This window comes from Eriocheir sinensis, chromosome 53 (assembly GCF_024679095.1).
Source record: "Eriocheir sinensis breed Jianghai 21 chromosome 53, ASM2467909v1, whole genome shotgun sequence".
NCBI lineage: Eukaryota > Metazoa > Arthropoda > Malacostraca > Decapoda > Varunidae > Eriocheir > Eriocheir sinensis.
This window is the reverse complement of record NC_066561.1, coordinates 1,509,463-1,525,180: the sequence shown is the minus strand read 5'-3', so window position 1 is coordinate 1,525,180 and position 15,718 is coordinate 1,509,463. Positions and strand designations below refer to the sequence as shown.

The window sequence follows — 15,718 nt, the reverse complement described above, 5'->3', positions numbered from 1 at the left end:
GGTTCGAGTCACACCGAACGACACTGACAGCTTTAAACCATCGCCGGGTGACGGAGGGTTACCCACGTGCTGCCCAGATCTTCAATCAACACAAACTTCAACGACTTCCTTTTAATGTAGCACTGGGGGGCGGCAGGTGCCAAACAAGAGTCATTTATCCCGGCAGACACTATGTATAATACCTGCCTGCCTGTCTGCGCCACTAACGGACTAGGGTCGTCGAAGAGGCACATCAAGAGAGCCTACCGGTGCTAGAGACAGCATCTAAAAACAAAATACAGTCGGGTGACGAGAGACTTCGACTCACCTGCCCCAGTCGTCGCCGCTCCGCCTCCGGCATCGCTCCGCTCAAAAGACGAACGTCGGCAAAGATGCTGCTTCCCAGGTGCCTCACGAGCAGCTCGGCCATGTCCGTGTGGCCCTCTTCCAGCGCGGTGGCCAAGGCACTGGTCCCCCACTCCCCGCTGAGGAAGGACCACGCTCCGGCTTGGTGCAGGAAGGCCGCGCTCACGGGACATCTGGCGCGCACAGCCTCCACCATGAGGGCGCTGAGTGCCTGTGGCTCGTCCTCGGGCCACGCAGCACGCCAAGGGGTATCTCCCTCGATAGTCTTCATGAGAGCGGCAATGCCCTTTACAAGCGCCTTGACACGGCCCCGTTCCGCCCGCAGCCGACACAAGTAAGTCTGTGGGGAGAGAGAGTGTGGGTCACGGACACGTGCTGGTGAGTGTTGTGGCAGCGGTGAACGGTACAAGAAACTTCTCCCCCAAAACCTTTCCTCAGCCTGCCATCACCTTCCTTCACTGGTGCAAGTCGTCAGGAATGGTAATGGTGACAATCTTATTATATAGTCACATCCATGTCCTGCATAACGTTGGCAGAACTGCCGATAAAAATATTGTGCTCTGTTCTAAGTGACTACGTGATAAAACTCACTGACCAGAAAAATTACATCATAAACTAATTCAACAACAACAACAAAAAACAGATAATCAGGTCTCGCATCTCTATGTTTACATTGTGACACAACAGAATGGGACCAGCCTTTCTAATGGAAGATGACGAACGTCACTAATTTCAGAGATGGTGCCAGGTAGGTGATTGCAGTCCCCTTAAGGAACCCTCCGCCTGTTACTCTTGACCGCGAACTTTTTTTTTCGGCTCCTCAAAATGTTTTTTTTATACCTGTTTTCAAATACCAAAAAAACTTAGTTTTGCGAAAACGACCGTTTTCTCGGTAGTACGAGGGGGGAGCCACAAGATAAGCTAAGAGATGGTGCTGTGTCAGGTACAATGATGTATTTCTTCAGAAATATCACAAAATGAAGCAAACAAAACCTTATATAGTGTGTGCAATGGTGTGAATAATGCCGTAAAATAGAAAAAAAATGGATTATGCAGAGGGAGGACTACTCATTGATACCAATGATAACATTTCTTATTGACAGGGAAAATTTCGTTTTAGACACCTGCAGCTTTCACAGATTATGGATAAATGATAGAGGAGTATTTATTTTCTCGGAAGTCATTTTCTTAATTATGCGGATTTTACAGCCTATAATTAAACGGTTGGCAAATAACTAGAGTTTACGATGAGAGAGAACTGTTAGTTACCTAGAAAGTCGCTCACGAACAGACTATTCATAACACACCTCGAACCAAGAAGAAGGTTCTAACAGTGAACTAGCCCCTGAGGCGCCGAGCCTCTGAAGGGCGCCAATGGTCAAACTGCTGACACCGCGGGATTAGTGTTGCCCAAGGCAAGGTGCCTATATTCCGAACTAGCATTGTCCACATGAGTGAACAGAGTAGAGATCGCTGTCAGTAAACGGTGAGGAAGAAAAGGTGAGGTTCAGAAGAGGAGAAGTGGTTTTCCACAGAATGGAAGTTAAAGCAAAGACCGCGAGCGTTGCAGAAGTTAATAAAGAAAAAGGTTGAAAATCTATCGCGGCACCTCTCAGGTCGGGAACCGAAAGTGGGGGCCGCTCTTGGGTATTTGTGGTTCCCCTCCCAGACGGGGACTCCGAGGCAGTACGTCGACTAGTTCTATTTTATGTTAATTAATTTTGGGGAAGTGGTGTGTGTGTGTGTGTGTGTGTGTGTGTGTGTGTGTGTGTGTGTGTGTGTGTGTGTGTGTGTGTGTGTGTGTAGTGTGGTGTGGAAAGTAAGAGACTCTCTTTAGAGAACATGCTGAACTACTCTCTGGTGTTAATGGGACAATAGGAAAACAGAAAGTGAGGACACGGGAAGGGACTTTGGTGGGCTTGCAGCACCCACCTTGCTTCCAGTATATGTCTCACTGGGAGTGGCTTACGCGTTTATGGAGGTGTCTTAATTCTTACTCCCGGAAAAAGGTGAAGCTTTTCAAGCATGTTTTGTATGTACATGAGACACAAGCACGGGCGTGGCATACTGAGAGCTTGGGGTGTACCCAGGGAAACTTATGCCAAGTGTAGGATGATGAGCAACTGGTCCAGACTAATTGTAGGGAAAATGTCATATTGAGTTTTGTTACTTGTTTGTTACAGTTACACAAGTCTCAGGTGGATCCATTGCCAGGGTTGGATTATATAAGGAGAATATGCATAAAATGTGGAATGTCGGATGTGTGGCTGTCTCAAACTACACATATACCTACAGGGGTTAAAGAGGTTTTGAACGGTGGTTAAAATATCTTTTGGTAACAACTTATTGGAACGTAACAATAACAACAAAAAATAACATTTGCAGTAATTATAGAACTTTTGAAAAAAGTTTGGAATGGAAGAATACTTTGTAAAACTAGCTAAAACTGATCGCCTTTACCTAAGAACATTTCACACAGGAAATAATCAATTACGGTCAGTAGTGAGTCAGTGACAGATATCGCGGTAATAGAAGGGAGGAACGTTATTGTGATAATTGTAACGATGGCCAGACAGCTGATGAATGCCATGCTTCGTCTCAGTGCCAGAACCAGGCTATTATTCAGCTAAGGAGCAGGTTCATCCCTGGCTATATAAAGTAAGCCCAAATCAACTTAAATTCACTACACTAATGCAGAGTTGAAATGTAAATCTATTGAATATCGGCTCATCTGTATTTCCTCCTGCCTACGACTTGAACTCTTTCAAGAGGAGGGTATCAGGACACCTCTCCTCCCTCTCTTTTTGGCCACTCAACTCTATTTAGGAGCAGTAAATAGCGGGCTTTTTTTTCATTATTGTATATTTTTACGCCCTTGCACTGTCTCCTCTGCTGTAAAAAAAAAGTTTCGAGACTTTAGGTAGATAACAGCAGAGAAATCTTCTGCTGAAAGGTTTGGTGACACAGTATAGGTCACGCAGCACTTCTGAATACTACATCAACATTAATGAGGGGTTGTGCTCCATACTTTTTTGTGAGGTCTGAGCAAAAGAATACATTATTATATTTATTGTTACCCCCCCCACCCCACCCCCCACACCGGTAGAACGCCCCTTGCAGAACCCATACTGGCATTCAGATTGAAGGTCAGAAGTTGATAGAGAACTAAGAAATTTCCTGTTAACGATTGTTTCATAAGCTTTAGAAATTCAGGAAAGTATTGTCTCCGTCACGTATTTTCCTCTTCCCTCCACACACACAGCTCTCTTGGACAGAATTGAGAGGGTACCTCTTCAGCTCAATGGTAGAGGAGTGGCTTCCCGTCAAACTGGTCAAGGGTTCAATCCCTGGCGTCGATAATGGTCGTTTACCATTTTCTGAGTCTGGACCAGTATCTTGTGTGTTTACATACATGCAAGAGCCATGTGGATGTACAGGAGAGTTGAATTCTAGGTGTTACAATTCTGTCAACAAAATTTTGAGAAATGCAGCGCCTACTAGGGTGGCGGATCCGTACAAGGTCTTCAACACTGAAACGATGCTCATCGTCCGCCGGCTGACCTCGCTGTGCCACTCTGTCAGTACCAAGCAGCCTGACCTCGTACCTGAACACCTGGCCGGCAGGGGCGGATGCGGAGTCGTTAACTAACGGCTTCTCGTTACAGCGGCAAATTGGCTCGGCCACACAGCAGCCTTTCCTCGTCAGTGCCGTTATCATTGTTCTGTGGCAGCTTTAAGATATTTCGTTACCCGAAGAAACGATGGCAAAACGATAACTGACTGATATTCACCAGCGACTGGTGAATGAACTACGAACATTGGCAGCGTTGTCAATCAGTAGCTTCTGGAGTGCTTTATTCGTATGTTATAAAAACAAACAAACAAAAAAATATCCAGCTGCTCCATAACACTTGTGGCGGCGTGACGTCTTAACGCGTCTGACCACAGTCGACGAGCGTCGGGTTGTGTTGGCGGCAGACGTGACAGATGCCAACTCTGCCCCAGATTTATGAAGCTCCAAATGTTCCTTTCCGCAACAGACGGGCACAATCGACTCCCGTGAGCAACACTATGGACCTGCTGCAGCAGCAGTGTTGCATATTCTTCTGCAGAAGTGAAGTCGTCAGGCCAAAGACCTGCAGCGTGTCTAATAAGTCACAGTGGCTCGTCCACGCAGCGGTGGGCGGTGGTGTGCACACAGGAGCGGTGCACTCCCCCGGGGCGAACACCACCCTGTGGAACATCTCGTGGTTGAGGCAGGAGGCACGGTTTGAGGTGCACCGCTTTTCTTCCTCCCTCACGCTAGCGATCCCGTCCCAGGCAGCGGGTGGTCCCACGGATCTTGACAAGTGTTGATTCAACTTCCTCATGCTGAAGAGTGTTCCTCATCCTGAAGAGTAATTAACATCGGCGTCAGCGTCCTGCTTTACTAGATTGGCGAGTCAGCTCCCCAAGTTGGTTTCAAGAGTTTCCTGTTAGGCTGGCACGGCCACAGGCTCAAGTCCTTGGTTCACAGCCAGAATATGAGCTAACAAGTCTCTCTCTCTCTCTCTCTCTCTCTCTCTCTCTCTCTCTCTCTCTCTCTCTCTCTCTCTCTCTTATACTAGAATACATACAAATTTTACAGAGAAAATTGCACCCTACATAACATAGGTTTAAAAAGTAAAATTTAGTAGGCTAAAGGTTACATAGTTAGTGTTACCTATCTTAAAGCCTAACTCTGCACATATTTATTATCTGCGGCTAAGCAACCAGCCATTCACCGCTGTTTTAAAACGTTGGAGAGTGACTCCTCTAAGGTTCGGCCGAGTCACCAGTAAGTCGTTCCATAAACCTTCCTTATCCAGGTTGAGTACCCACGGATGCGGGCATAATTCGGCTGTACCTTATCGTTCAGGAAGGTTTCGCTCACAAACACTGTCTGCCCGTTCCCTGTTTATTACACTGTGAGTTAGCTCACCAATATTTGTGTGGAAACCTCTAATGTTGGCCGAAATGATTTTTAATTCACCTTTGGGCGGCTTGTAACGCTGGGTGTTGGTGTGTCCCGGCGCCATAATGAATGTTGTGACCGGGCGTGATGACGGGCCAAGGAGACTGAGGGACTGGGAGGGCGTGGGGGGCTAGTGGTGGACCGCCCGCCCCAAAGTGTGATGGATTGTGCAGCTGTGAGGGTTGGTGCAGCTGCCAGGCAACGTTTTTTTAACACTCTCTCTCTCTCTCTCTCTCTCTCTCTCTCTCTCTCTCTCTCTCTCTCTCTCTCTCTCTCTCTCTTTACAGGCCTCCAGGGCAATCAATCGATGATAATGTTGAAATGTACAGTGTCTTAAGGCAGTCACTTAATAACAGCGACTCACTGATATTAAGAGACTTTAATCTCCCTCATACTGACTGGGCGACACTGACGGGTACAGGAGGCGAGTCACATAGAATTATCGAAATTTTAGAAGATAATTACCTAAGCCAAATGATTACTGAACCAACTCGAGAAAACAACATACTAGACATTGTCCTAGTCAGTAATGTAACGGTGGGAGAACATCTCGGTTCTTGCGATCGTAAATTACTGCGCGTCGTCATTAGAACTCAAACAACAGTGGCTGAAAATAAAGTAATAGTACCCAATTTCAAAAGAGCAAATATAGTAGAAATCCGACAAAAACTAACGAAAATTCAACTATCAGATGATGGCAACGTAGAGGAAGCCTGTCTAAACTTTAAAAATAATTTACTCACTCAGCAGAACACATTTGTCCCACTGTGCGAGAAGCGAAGTAACACCAATGAAAGTCCACCTTGTTTTAATGGCGAAAGTAAGCAGGATAAAGAAAAAGCAAAACACTCCCGAAAACTGCACTTTATCTTGAAGTCAGTCGGCGAGTAAAAAGATTAGGATGTCAGGCAAAGCGTAGATATGAAGAAAACATTGCAGCCAACTGTAAAAATAATCCGAAATCCTTCTTCAGTTATATAAACAACAGAAAGGCGAGTTGAAGTTGAATTGGACCTCTTAACAAACAGTGACGGGAATTAGTGACTGAAAGCCAACACGTTGTGAACTTGTTAAATAATTATTTTTCCTCGGTATTAGATACTAACAGTCTTCTCGCCAATACCACCAACACCAACGACGACAACAGTACTGTTACGCCACCCCCCACCACACACCATCCACTGGCAAGCAGGCGGCGTGATCCCCAGAACAACCACACGGGCACCAGTCACTGACAACGGCCCACACAGAACACCGAGGGGAGGCGGCGCGAGGCAGGGCACAAAGGATACACGTTCAACACTAATTTCTAGTTTAATGACAGGTTCCTCACACAGTACAGCAACTCTCAAGGGCACAGAACAGTTAATCAGGCACACAGAGGCACGACAGACTCGCACACGGCTCACGAACGGGGCATTCAGCTGAACCCCCGCCAGCCCAGACACGCGTCTTGCTCACACTCGCTTCCGCTCGCCACCCTCAACTGCCCCTCAGCAACTCTGCTGCCCCAACAAGTAGAGTTGCACCATGCTGAGTTAACATTGCATCTAGCTACAATTTCATCACATTACACATACAATCATACACATTCGTAACACTATCCCCTCCCTATAAAGGCAGTCGACCCGGCTGCCCCAACATTCAAAAAGAAAACACATGAAATAAATCAAATTAATCAGTCCCCTGGGACATCACTAAAGTCTCTTAACCATCCCGGCCGTCGCCTCTCTCGCCGAGGGCGCCGCTGGGGAGATGCGGGCGGCGGTAGGCAGGCGGTGGCACCCAGAGCGGCGTCGTCGGCCCCAAGTCCTTGCTCAGGGTCATCACTGACGTCTGCCGCTTCGCCCGCACCGCCCATGTTCTCGTTCGCCCCTTGGTCGACCTCTGACACGTCGTCGTCGCTGCTGCTGGGGTTTACGTCCTCTCCTTCCCCGCCGTGGCCCCAGGAGTAGCGCCCTGGACCGTGGTAACGCCACAGCCGGTCCACGTGGACAACAGACGGGCGCTTTCGTCCCCGTCGAATCCGGTAGGTGACGTCAGAGAGGGCTGCCACCACCGTATACGGCCCCTCCCAGGGGCTCTGTAGCCTCGGCGAGAGCCCTCGTTTACGGCGGGGGTTATGCAGCCACACTCTGTCACCCACGGAGTACCTCACGTCCCTCATGTGCCGGTCGTATGTCTCCTTCATGGCCTGGCCTGCCACCTTGAGCTTGCCCCGCACGCGTCGGTGCACCTCAGCCAGGCTTTCCTGCAGTGCCGCTGCGAAGCCAGAGGTGACGGTGGGCAAGCTCCCGTCGGGAGGCCGCCCCGTGGCCAAATCCACCGGTAGCCTGAGCTCCCGGCCGAATATTGAACACAGAAAAATACATGCAATACTCATAAGTTAGTCTGTCCACCACGTCCTCCACAGTATCTTCTCGCGCCCCCAAGGGCTCCGCCTGTCAGCCACGCCGTCGACCAGCCGCCAGTCCTCAGTGGGCTCTTCCACGCCATCCGCTCCACGTGACGCTCGGGACAGTCGACACCTGGCCTCCACCCTCGGGGCAAGGTGCCCTCGCCCGGCTGTGACTACCTCCCCACGCAGCCATGCTCGAAAACCTCCTGGAAGCAAAGGGCACCTCTCCGGTCACCCTCTCCAGCTCCCGTCCGAGGCCACCACAAGCCTTACTGGCCTGCGCCAGGTAGGCCCAGCAAGCATGGCTCGTCTCGATCGGCGACGTCCATCGGCCGGCGCTCCACAGCGCTGCCTACGCCGATACGAGCCTCCACTGGCCCCTCCAGCAGCACACACTACCCCGGGTCAGGCCGCGCCGAGCACTCCTCAGCCCCCGGTGTCCACTGTCACGCGTCGTGGCTACAACCGCTAAGCCTCCCACTGGCAGCACGCTGGTCGGGCGGCGGCAGCTTACTCAGTCAGGGCTCAGCCGGTCAAGGGAACGCGTCCTTCGCTCCCCCGGGCACCGACTACGCCTGTGCCCGCACGAGCCATGGAGACCCTCTGGGCTCGCCTTCCTCGACGCTGCCTTCATCTTCACCTTCACCATCCGGCCCCGGAAGTCATGGCAGGGCGGGGCGGCCGCCTCCAGGCCGTTGGTCGTCGTCAAGGCCCCGAACTCTAAGGCCCTCGTCAGCGCGTCATCAGTCCACGGCAGGTGGTGAGAGTCCTCGCCAGTCTCGTCCCTCAGCGCCCGGCAGTCCGCACAGAAGCGCTGCATGCCGTCCTTCTTCATATCCAGGACGACTGTTGAGGGCCACGGACTGTCTGTCCGCTCCATCACCCCCTGCGCCGCCAGCTCGTTGACGGCGCGCTGCAGTTCCTCCCGCCAGGCCGGCACGACACGTCGGGGCGGGCTCCTGGTGGGCACACCATTTCCCGTGCTGATATTGTGATTCACCAACCCCGTGCAGCACAGCAGGTCCAATCCACCCCCGCTGAACACGTCCGCGCACCGAGCCAGGGTGTGGCGCACCTTCGTCTGCGCCTCCGTCAGGTGAGCGGGGCTCCGGTGCGCCGAATCCTCCAGGAAGTCGGGCAGCGGCCTCACAGCGGCCGACTCCGCGCTCCCCGACGCCTCCTCTTGTTGTTCCACCTCTTCACAGGTGCCCAGCTTGGCACCAGCGGGTACTTTCCGAGCCTCGTCGGAGGAGTTAGCCACCAGCACCGTGACTGACTCCCCCCCTGCAGTCGCTCCGCCGCGACTACCTCTGCACAGCCGACCTTCGGGAGCAAAGGCGCCTGTCCGTGCAGCCTCTCCAGCTCCCGTCCAAGGTCGGCACAGGCCTCGCCCTGCGGCAGGTAGTCGAGGCCCAGCACGCACGGCTCGTCTCGATCGGCGACGTCCGTCGGCCGGCGCTCCACAGCGCTGTCTCCGCCGATACGAGCCTCCACTGGGTCCTCAGACTGCACAAAGTGCCACGTGACGCCACACAGCCTCTGTGGCGCTTCCTGGAGTCGTGTGGCGGCCAACATGTAAGGCCGCCCCAAGGTCCTCTAGGCCGCGGCGCCCACCGCCAAGCGGCCTGGCTCGTCCACTGAGCCCCGCAGCATTGTTGCCAACAGCAACGCCTCCTCAGACTCGCTCCATCCCTGGGCAGCAGCTGGCATTTCGACCTGGGCAACATGGGACTCCCATGCCACCTTCCCGTCGTGCTCCGCTGGCTTAAGCCTCCCTGAGCGCCAGGAGGCTGAGGGGCCGCAGAGGGGAGCGGGCGGACCACGTGGGCTGCAAGCCGGCCGACATGGCGGAGAGGGAGGCGGTGAGAGAGGCAACGAGGCAGGATTAATGGGTCCGACCCCAGCACCAGCTGGACCCAAGGGAGCGGCTCCGACGGCTCCCCAGCCTCCTGCAGCCTCCACCGGCTCCGCCACGATGCCACCAGGCTTCAGGGGCCCTTCCCATGGGCCCCACGCGGAGCCCCGCCAGTCCACCACCCAGGCACCCGCCGCCAGCACGCGTGACGCTTCTTGTTCCTCCCCGCGTGACGTTGCCAACTCTCGCCGCTGCCTCTCCGCCTCCACCTCCTCCCTCAGGCCCTGGACCTCGCCTTTCAGAGTCTGCACCTCTCCCAGCAGTTCACTCTTCACGCTGTTGCAGGCCTTGTCGGTGTACTGCTGGATTTCCGCCTTCAGGGACGAGAGACTGCTCTGGAGGACCTCGGCAAGATGGCGGGCCTCTTCGCATGCCTGTTCAGCCTGCTCGTGTGTTCTCTCGTCTGCCCTCTGAGCCTGCTCGCGTGCCCTCTCTTCTGCCCTCTGAGCCTGCTCGCGTGCTTTCTCTTCTGCCCTCTTTTCCATCTCGACCAGCATGGCAGCGAACAAGTCCATCTGGCCCGGCTTCACCTCACCCGCGTCAGCCTCGGCCTTGCCCGTCTCCTCACCCTCACGGCGACCATTGGGGGACGCCATGACGACTCGGCGCGCTCCACTGTTCACTTATCCCACTCCTGACACCAAGTGTTACGCCACCCCCCACCACACACCATCCACTGGCAAGCAGGCGGCGTGATCCCCAGAACAACCACACGGGCACCAGTCACTGACAACGGCCCACACAGAACACCGAGGGGAGGTTCGAGGCAGGGCACAAAGGATACACGTTCAACACTAATTTCTAGTTTAATGACAGGTTCCTCACACAGTACAGCAGTTACAGCAGTACAGTAACTCCGCCAGTTCTTCTCCCCCGCGCAGTTGCTATCCATATACAGGGGCCTTGTCCGCCCTCGTATGGAGTATGCATCTCACGTGTGGGGGGGCTCCACCCACACAGCTCTTCTGGACAGAGTGGAGGATAAGGATCTTCGTCTCATCAGCTCTCCTCCTCCTACTGATAGTCTTCTACCTCTTAAATTCCGCCGCGATGTTGCCTCTCTTTCTATCTTCTATCGATATTTCCACGCTGACTGCTCTTCTGAACTTGCTAACTGCATGTCTCCCCCCCTCCCGCGGCCCCGCTGCACACGACTTTCTACTCATGCTCATCCCTATACTGTCCAAACCCCTTATGCAAGAGTTAACCAGCATCTTCACTCTTTCATCCTTCACGCTGGTAAACTCTGGAACAATCTTCCTTCATCTGTATTTCCTCCTGCCTACGACCTGAACTCTTTCAAGAGGAGGGTATCAGGACACCTCTCCTCCCGAATTTGACCTTGCTTTTGACCACCTCTTCTGATTCTTTTATGGGAGCAGCGATTGAGCTCTTGAGCTACCTCCTTTGTTGTAAAAAAAAATAAAAAAAATAAATCCCTTAAAAAAATAAAAGTCCCGGAACTGACAAAGTATATCCCATACTACGTAAAGAAACAAAGAGCGAAGACTCTCCTCTCTCACAACCGTATTCAATATGTTCTTGTGACAAGGCATCGTCCCTTCGGATGGTATAAAGACTAACGTAAAACCGATTTTTAAGAAAGGAGATAAAAAATACCTCGGAATTACAGGTCCATTAGTCTAACTTTAGTTGTAGGTAAGCTACTCGAGAGCATAATTAGAGACAAAATTGTGAGTTATCTTGAAAGACACTCATTAATTAATGATTCACAACATGGGCTCCGTAACAAGAGACCCTGCCTATCAAACCTATTGAAATTTTATATTGATCTCTTGTCAGTTTATGACGTAACCAAGTCACTGGACGTAGTCTATCTTGATTTCCAGAAAGCGTTTGACAAAGTTCCACATCACAAATTATTTTACAAATTAAAGCAACTAGGTATTGACGCTCAAGTACACCACGTACTTTCTCTACTCCTCATGCTAAAAAGCCTTAGTTTAATCACGCTTGTTCTCGTGCTGTCAAAGATAGAGAGGCAGTTCACAAAAGGTACCAGAGCCTTCGAACTCCCGCTAACCATGATCTTTACATTTCCGCCCGCAATCGTGCCAAATTTATTCTTCGACTTACCAAAACCTCTTTCATCCATAGCAAATGTCAAAACTTTGTTTTTTCTATTTCTTCTCGGGACTTCTGGTACCTAGCCAAAATATCTCCTTCAATATCACTTCTTCCTCTTTCCCTTCTCTCCTTACCCTGACGGCAGCACCGTCGTCTCATCTATCTCTAAGGCTGAACGCCTCGCTCAAACTTTCTCTAAAAATTCCACTCTGGACGATTCTGGGCATATTCCTCCTACTCATCCCCCCTCTAACTCCTTTATGCCTGTTAATAAGATTCTTCCGAATGATGTTTTCTATGCCCTCTCTGGCCTTAATCCTCAGAAGGCTTTTGGGTCTGATGGAGTGCCTCCTATTGTCCTTAAAAAAACTGTGCCTCCGTGCTGACACCCTGCTTGATCAGACTCTTCACCTTTGCCAGTCAACATCTACCTTTCCTTCCTGCTGGAAGTATGCTTTCATACAGCCTCTGCCTAAGAAGGGTGACCGTTCCAATCCCTCAAACTTTTTTTTTCTTTTTTTACGTGTACACCTATAGCGCCGGTAGGCTTTTCTTGAGGGGCCTAGATGGTAGTCGCCCCCAGCTCGTCATGTCGCAGGCAATTGTTTATAGTGGCGCCATCTTCTCTTGGCTCATGCTGCCCCCCGGAACTCGTTCTTGATTCGCTTGGACGGTTTCCTCTAGAGTCCGGGTTGATGGGTGGTCTTCAGGACAGCATGTGGGTAGTTTTAAGCCACTCGGCGGTGATTGAAAAATCCGAGGTGGTAGCGTGGGGATTCGAACTCGCGTCGTCCATCACGCGGTGAATGTGGGCCCAGCACGCTACCACTCAGCCACCGCCTACCCTAAACTACCGCCATATAGCTTAACTTTCCCGTCTATTTAAAGCTTTTGAATCAATCCTTAACCGGAAGATTCAAAAGCACCTTTCCACTTCTAACCTTCTATCTGATCACCAGTATGGGTTCCGCAAGGGGCGTTCTACTGGCGATCTTCTTACTCTCTTAACTGATTATTGGTCATCCTCTCTTAGCCGTTTCGGTGAAACTTTCTCATTAGCGTTAGACATATCGAAAGCTTTCGATAAAGTATGGCACAACTCTACTTTCTAAACTGCCCTCTTTCGGATTATATTCCTCTCTCTGTTCCTTTATCTCCAGTTTCCTTTCCGGCTTTTTTCCCTAAACCTATCATCAACAGTGGTGTTTCACAGGGCTCTGTCCTATCACCCACTCTCTTCCTGTTATTCATCAATGATCTTTCCATAACAAACTGTCCTTTCCACTCATACGCTGACGACTCCACTCTGCATTATTCAACTTCTTTCAATAGAAGACCCTCTCAACAGGAATTACTTGACTCCAGACTGGAGGCTGTAGAACGCTTAACCCAAGACCTTGCTATAATTTCTGATAGGGGTAAAAGGAACCTTGTGTCCTTCAATGCTTCAAAAACTCAACTTCTCCACCTAGCAACTCGACACAATCTTCCAAACACCTATCCACTATTCTTTGACAACACTCAGCTGTCACCTTCTTAAACATTAAATATCGTCGGTCTATCCTTAACTCAAAATCTCAACTGGAAACTTCACATCTCCTCTCTCACTAAATCAGCTTCCTCGAGGTTGGGCGTTATGTATCGTCTCCGCCAGTTCTTCTCCCCCTCACAGTTGCTATCCATATACAGGGGTCTTGTTCGCCCTCGTATGGAGTATGCATCTCACGAGTGGGGGGACTCCACGCACACAGCTCTTCTGAACAGAGTGGAGTCTAAGGTTCTTCGTCTCATCAGCTCTCCTCCTCTTACTGATAGTCTTCTACCTCTTAATTCCGCCGCCATGTTCCCTCTCTTTCTATCTTCTATCAATATTTTCACGCTGACTGCTCTTCTGAACTTGCTAACTGCATACCACCCCCCCTCCCGCGGCCCCGCCACACACGACTTTCTACTCAAGCTCATCCCTATACTGTCCAAACCCCTTATGCAAGAGTTACCCAGCATCTTCACTCTTTCATCCCTCACGCTGGTAAACTCTGGAACAATCTCCCTTCATCTGTATTTCCTCCTGCCTACGACTTGAACTCTTTCAAGATGAGGGTATTAGGACACCTCTCCTCCCGAAATTAACCTGTCTTTCGGCCACTCCTCTGTACTATTTTTAGGAGCAATAAGTGGCGGCATTTTTTTCATTATTGTTTTTTTTGTATGCCCTTGAACCATCTCCTTTGCCGTAAAAAAGAGGGATCGCGAATCGGTTGAGCAACAGACAACAAAGAGTGGTGTTCGATGGATTTTACTCAGAGTGGCCGCCAGCCACTCGTGGCGTCCCTCAGAGCTCGGCTCTTGGTCAAGTGCTCTTCATTATTTACATCAACGATGTGGACGTTGAATCAATAATCTCATTAGTAAATTTGCAGACGACACAAATATTGGCAACTCGGTTCTCACTGACGAAGATAGACAAAGCCTCCAAGAAGATTTGCATAAAATTTCAGCTTGGGAGATGCCCTTAATGTAGATAAGTGCCAGGTCCTCCAAGTTGGAACAAGAAGTAAGAGGTTCGATTACGAAATGCGTGGCGTTAAACTCAGAAGTGTTCAATGCGTCAAGGACCTTGACGTCAAAGTCGCGTCGAACCTCAAATTCTCACCGCAATGCATCGATATGATAATTTTGTAATAAGTACCGATGAAATCCTAAATGCTCTCCAATGTTTTAAAACAAATAAAAGTCCCGGTCCTGCTGCCATTTTTGGTCGAGGTTGCTCCGGTTGATGAGCGAATAATGAGAGTGAGGCTGAAGCACACATTGGGCTACATGTTTCTTGCTTTTACAACAAAGGAAACAGCTCAAGGGCACACACAAAATAAGAGAACAATAATAAAAAAAAGTCCGCTACTCGCTGCTCCTAAAAAAGAAACAAAAGAGGTGGCCGAAAGCAAGATCAAATACGGGAGGAGAGATGTCCTGATACCCTCCTCTTGAAAGAGTTCAAGTCGTAGGCAGGAGGAAATACAGATGAAGGAAGATTGTTCCAGAGTTTACCAGCGTGAGGGATGAAAGAGTGAAGATGCTGGTTAACTCTTGCTTGGACAGTATAGGGATAAGCATGAGTAGAAAGTCGAGTGCAGCGGGGCCGCGGGAGGGGGGGAGGCATGCAGTTAGCAAGTTCAGAAGAGCAGTCAGCGTGGAAATATCGATAGAAGATAGAAAGAGAGGCAACATTGCGGCGGAATTTAAGAGGTAGAAGACTATCAGTATGAGGAGGAGAGCTGATGAGACGAAGAGCCTTAGCCTCCACTCTGTCCAGAAGAGCTGTGTGAGTGGACCCCCCCACACATGAGATGCATAGTACATACGAGGGCGGACAAGGCCCCTGTATATGGACAGCAACTGTGCAGGGGAGAAGAACTGGCGGAGACGGTACAGAACGCCCAGCCTCGAGGAAGCTGATTTAGTAAGAGATGAGATATGAAGTTTCCAGTTGAGAGTTTGAGTTAAGGATAGACCGAGGATGTTTAGTGTTGAGGAAGGTGATAGCTGGGTGTTGTCAAAGAATAGGGGATAGTTGTTTGGAAGATTGTGTCGAGTGGATAGGTGGAGAAACTGTGTTTCTGAGGCGTTGAAGGACACCAGGTTCCTCTTGCCCCAATCCGAAATAATAGTAAGGTCTGAGGCTAAGCGTTCTGCAGCCTCCAGCCTTGAGTCGTTAAGTTCCTGTAGGGTGGGTCTTCTATTAAAAGAAGTTGAGTAATGCAGAGTGGAATCATCGGCGTAGGAATGGATAGGACTGTTCGTTTTGGAAAGAAGATCATCAATGAACAACAGAAAAAGAGTGGGAGATAGGACAGAACCCTGTGGGACACCACTGTTAATAGATTTAGGGGATGAACAGTGACCGTCTACCACGGCAGAAATAGAACGGTCAGAAAGGAAACTGGAGATAAAGGTACAGAGAGAAGGATAGAAACCGTAG

At 50.4% G+C, this 15,718-nt stretch overlaps 1 protein-coding gene across 1 annotated transcript in view; it reads right to left on the bottom strand.

Moving 5' to 3' along the window:
- Positions 1-15,718, bottom strand: part of LOC126983106 (uncharacterized) — a 48,793-nt gene that overhangs the window by 14,375 nt on the left and 18,700 nt on the right. Inside the window, exon 3 of the mRNA XM_050835605.1 lies at positions 308-685. Coding sequence (XP_050691562.1) covers positions 308-685 — 378 coding nt within the window. The remainder of the gene's footprint in view (positions 1-307; positions 686-15,718) is intronic.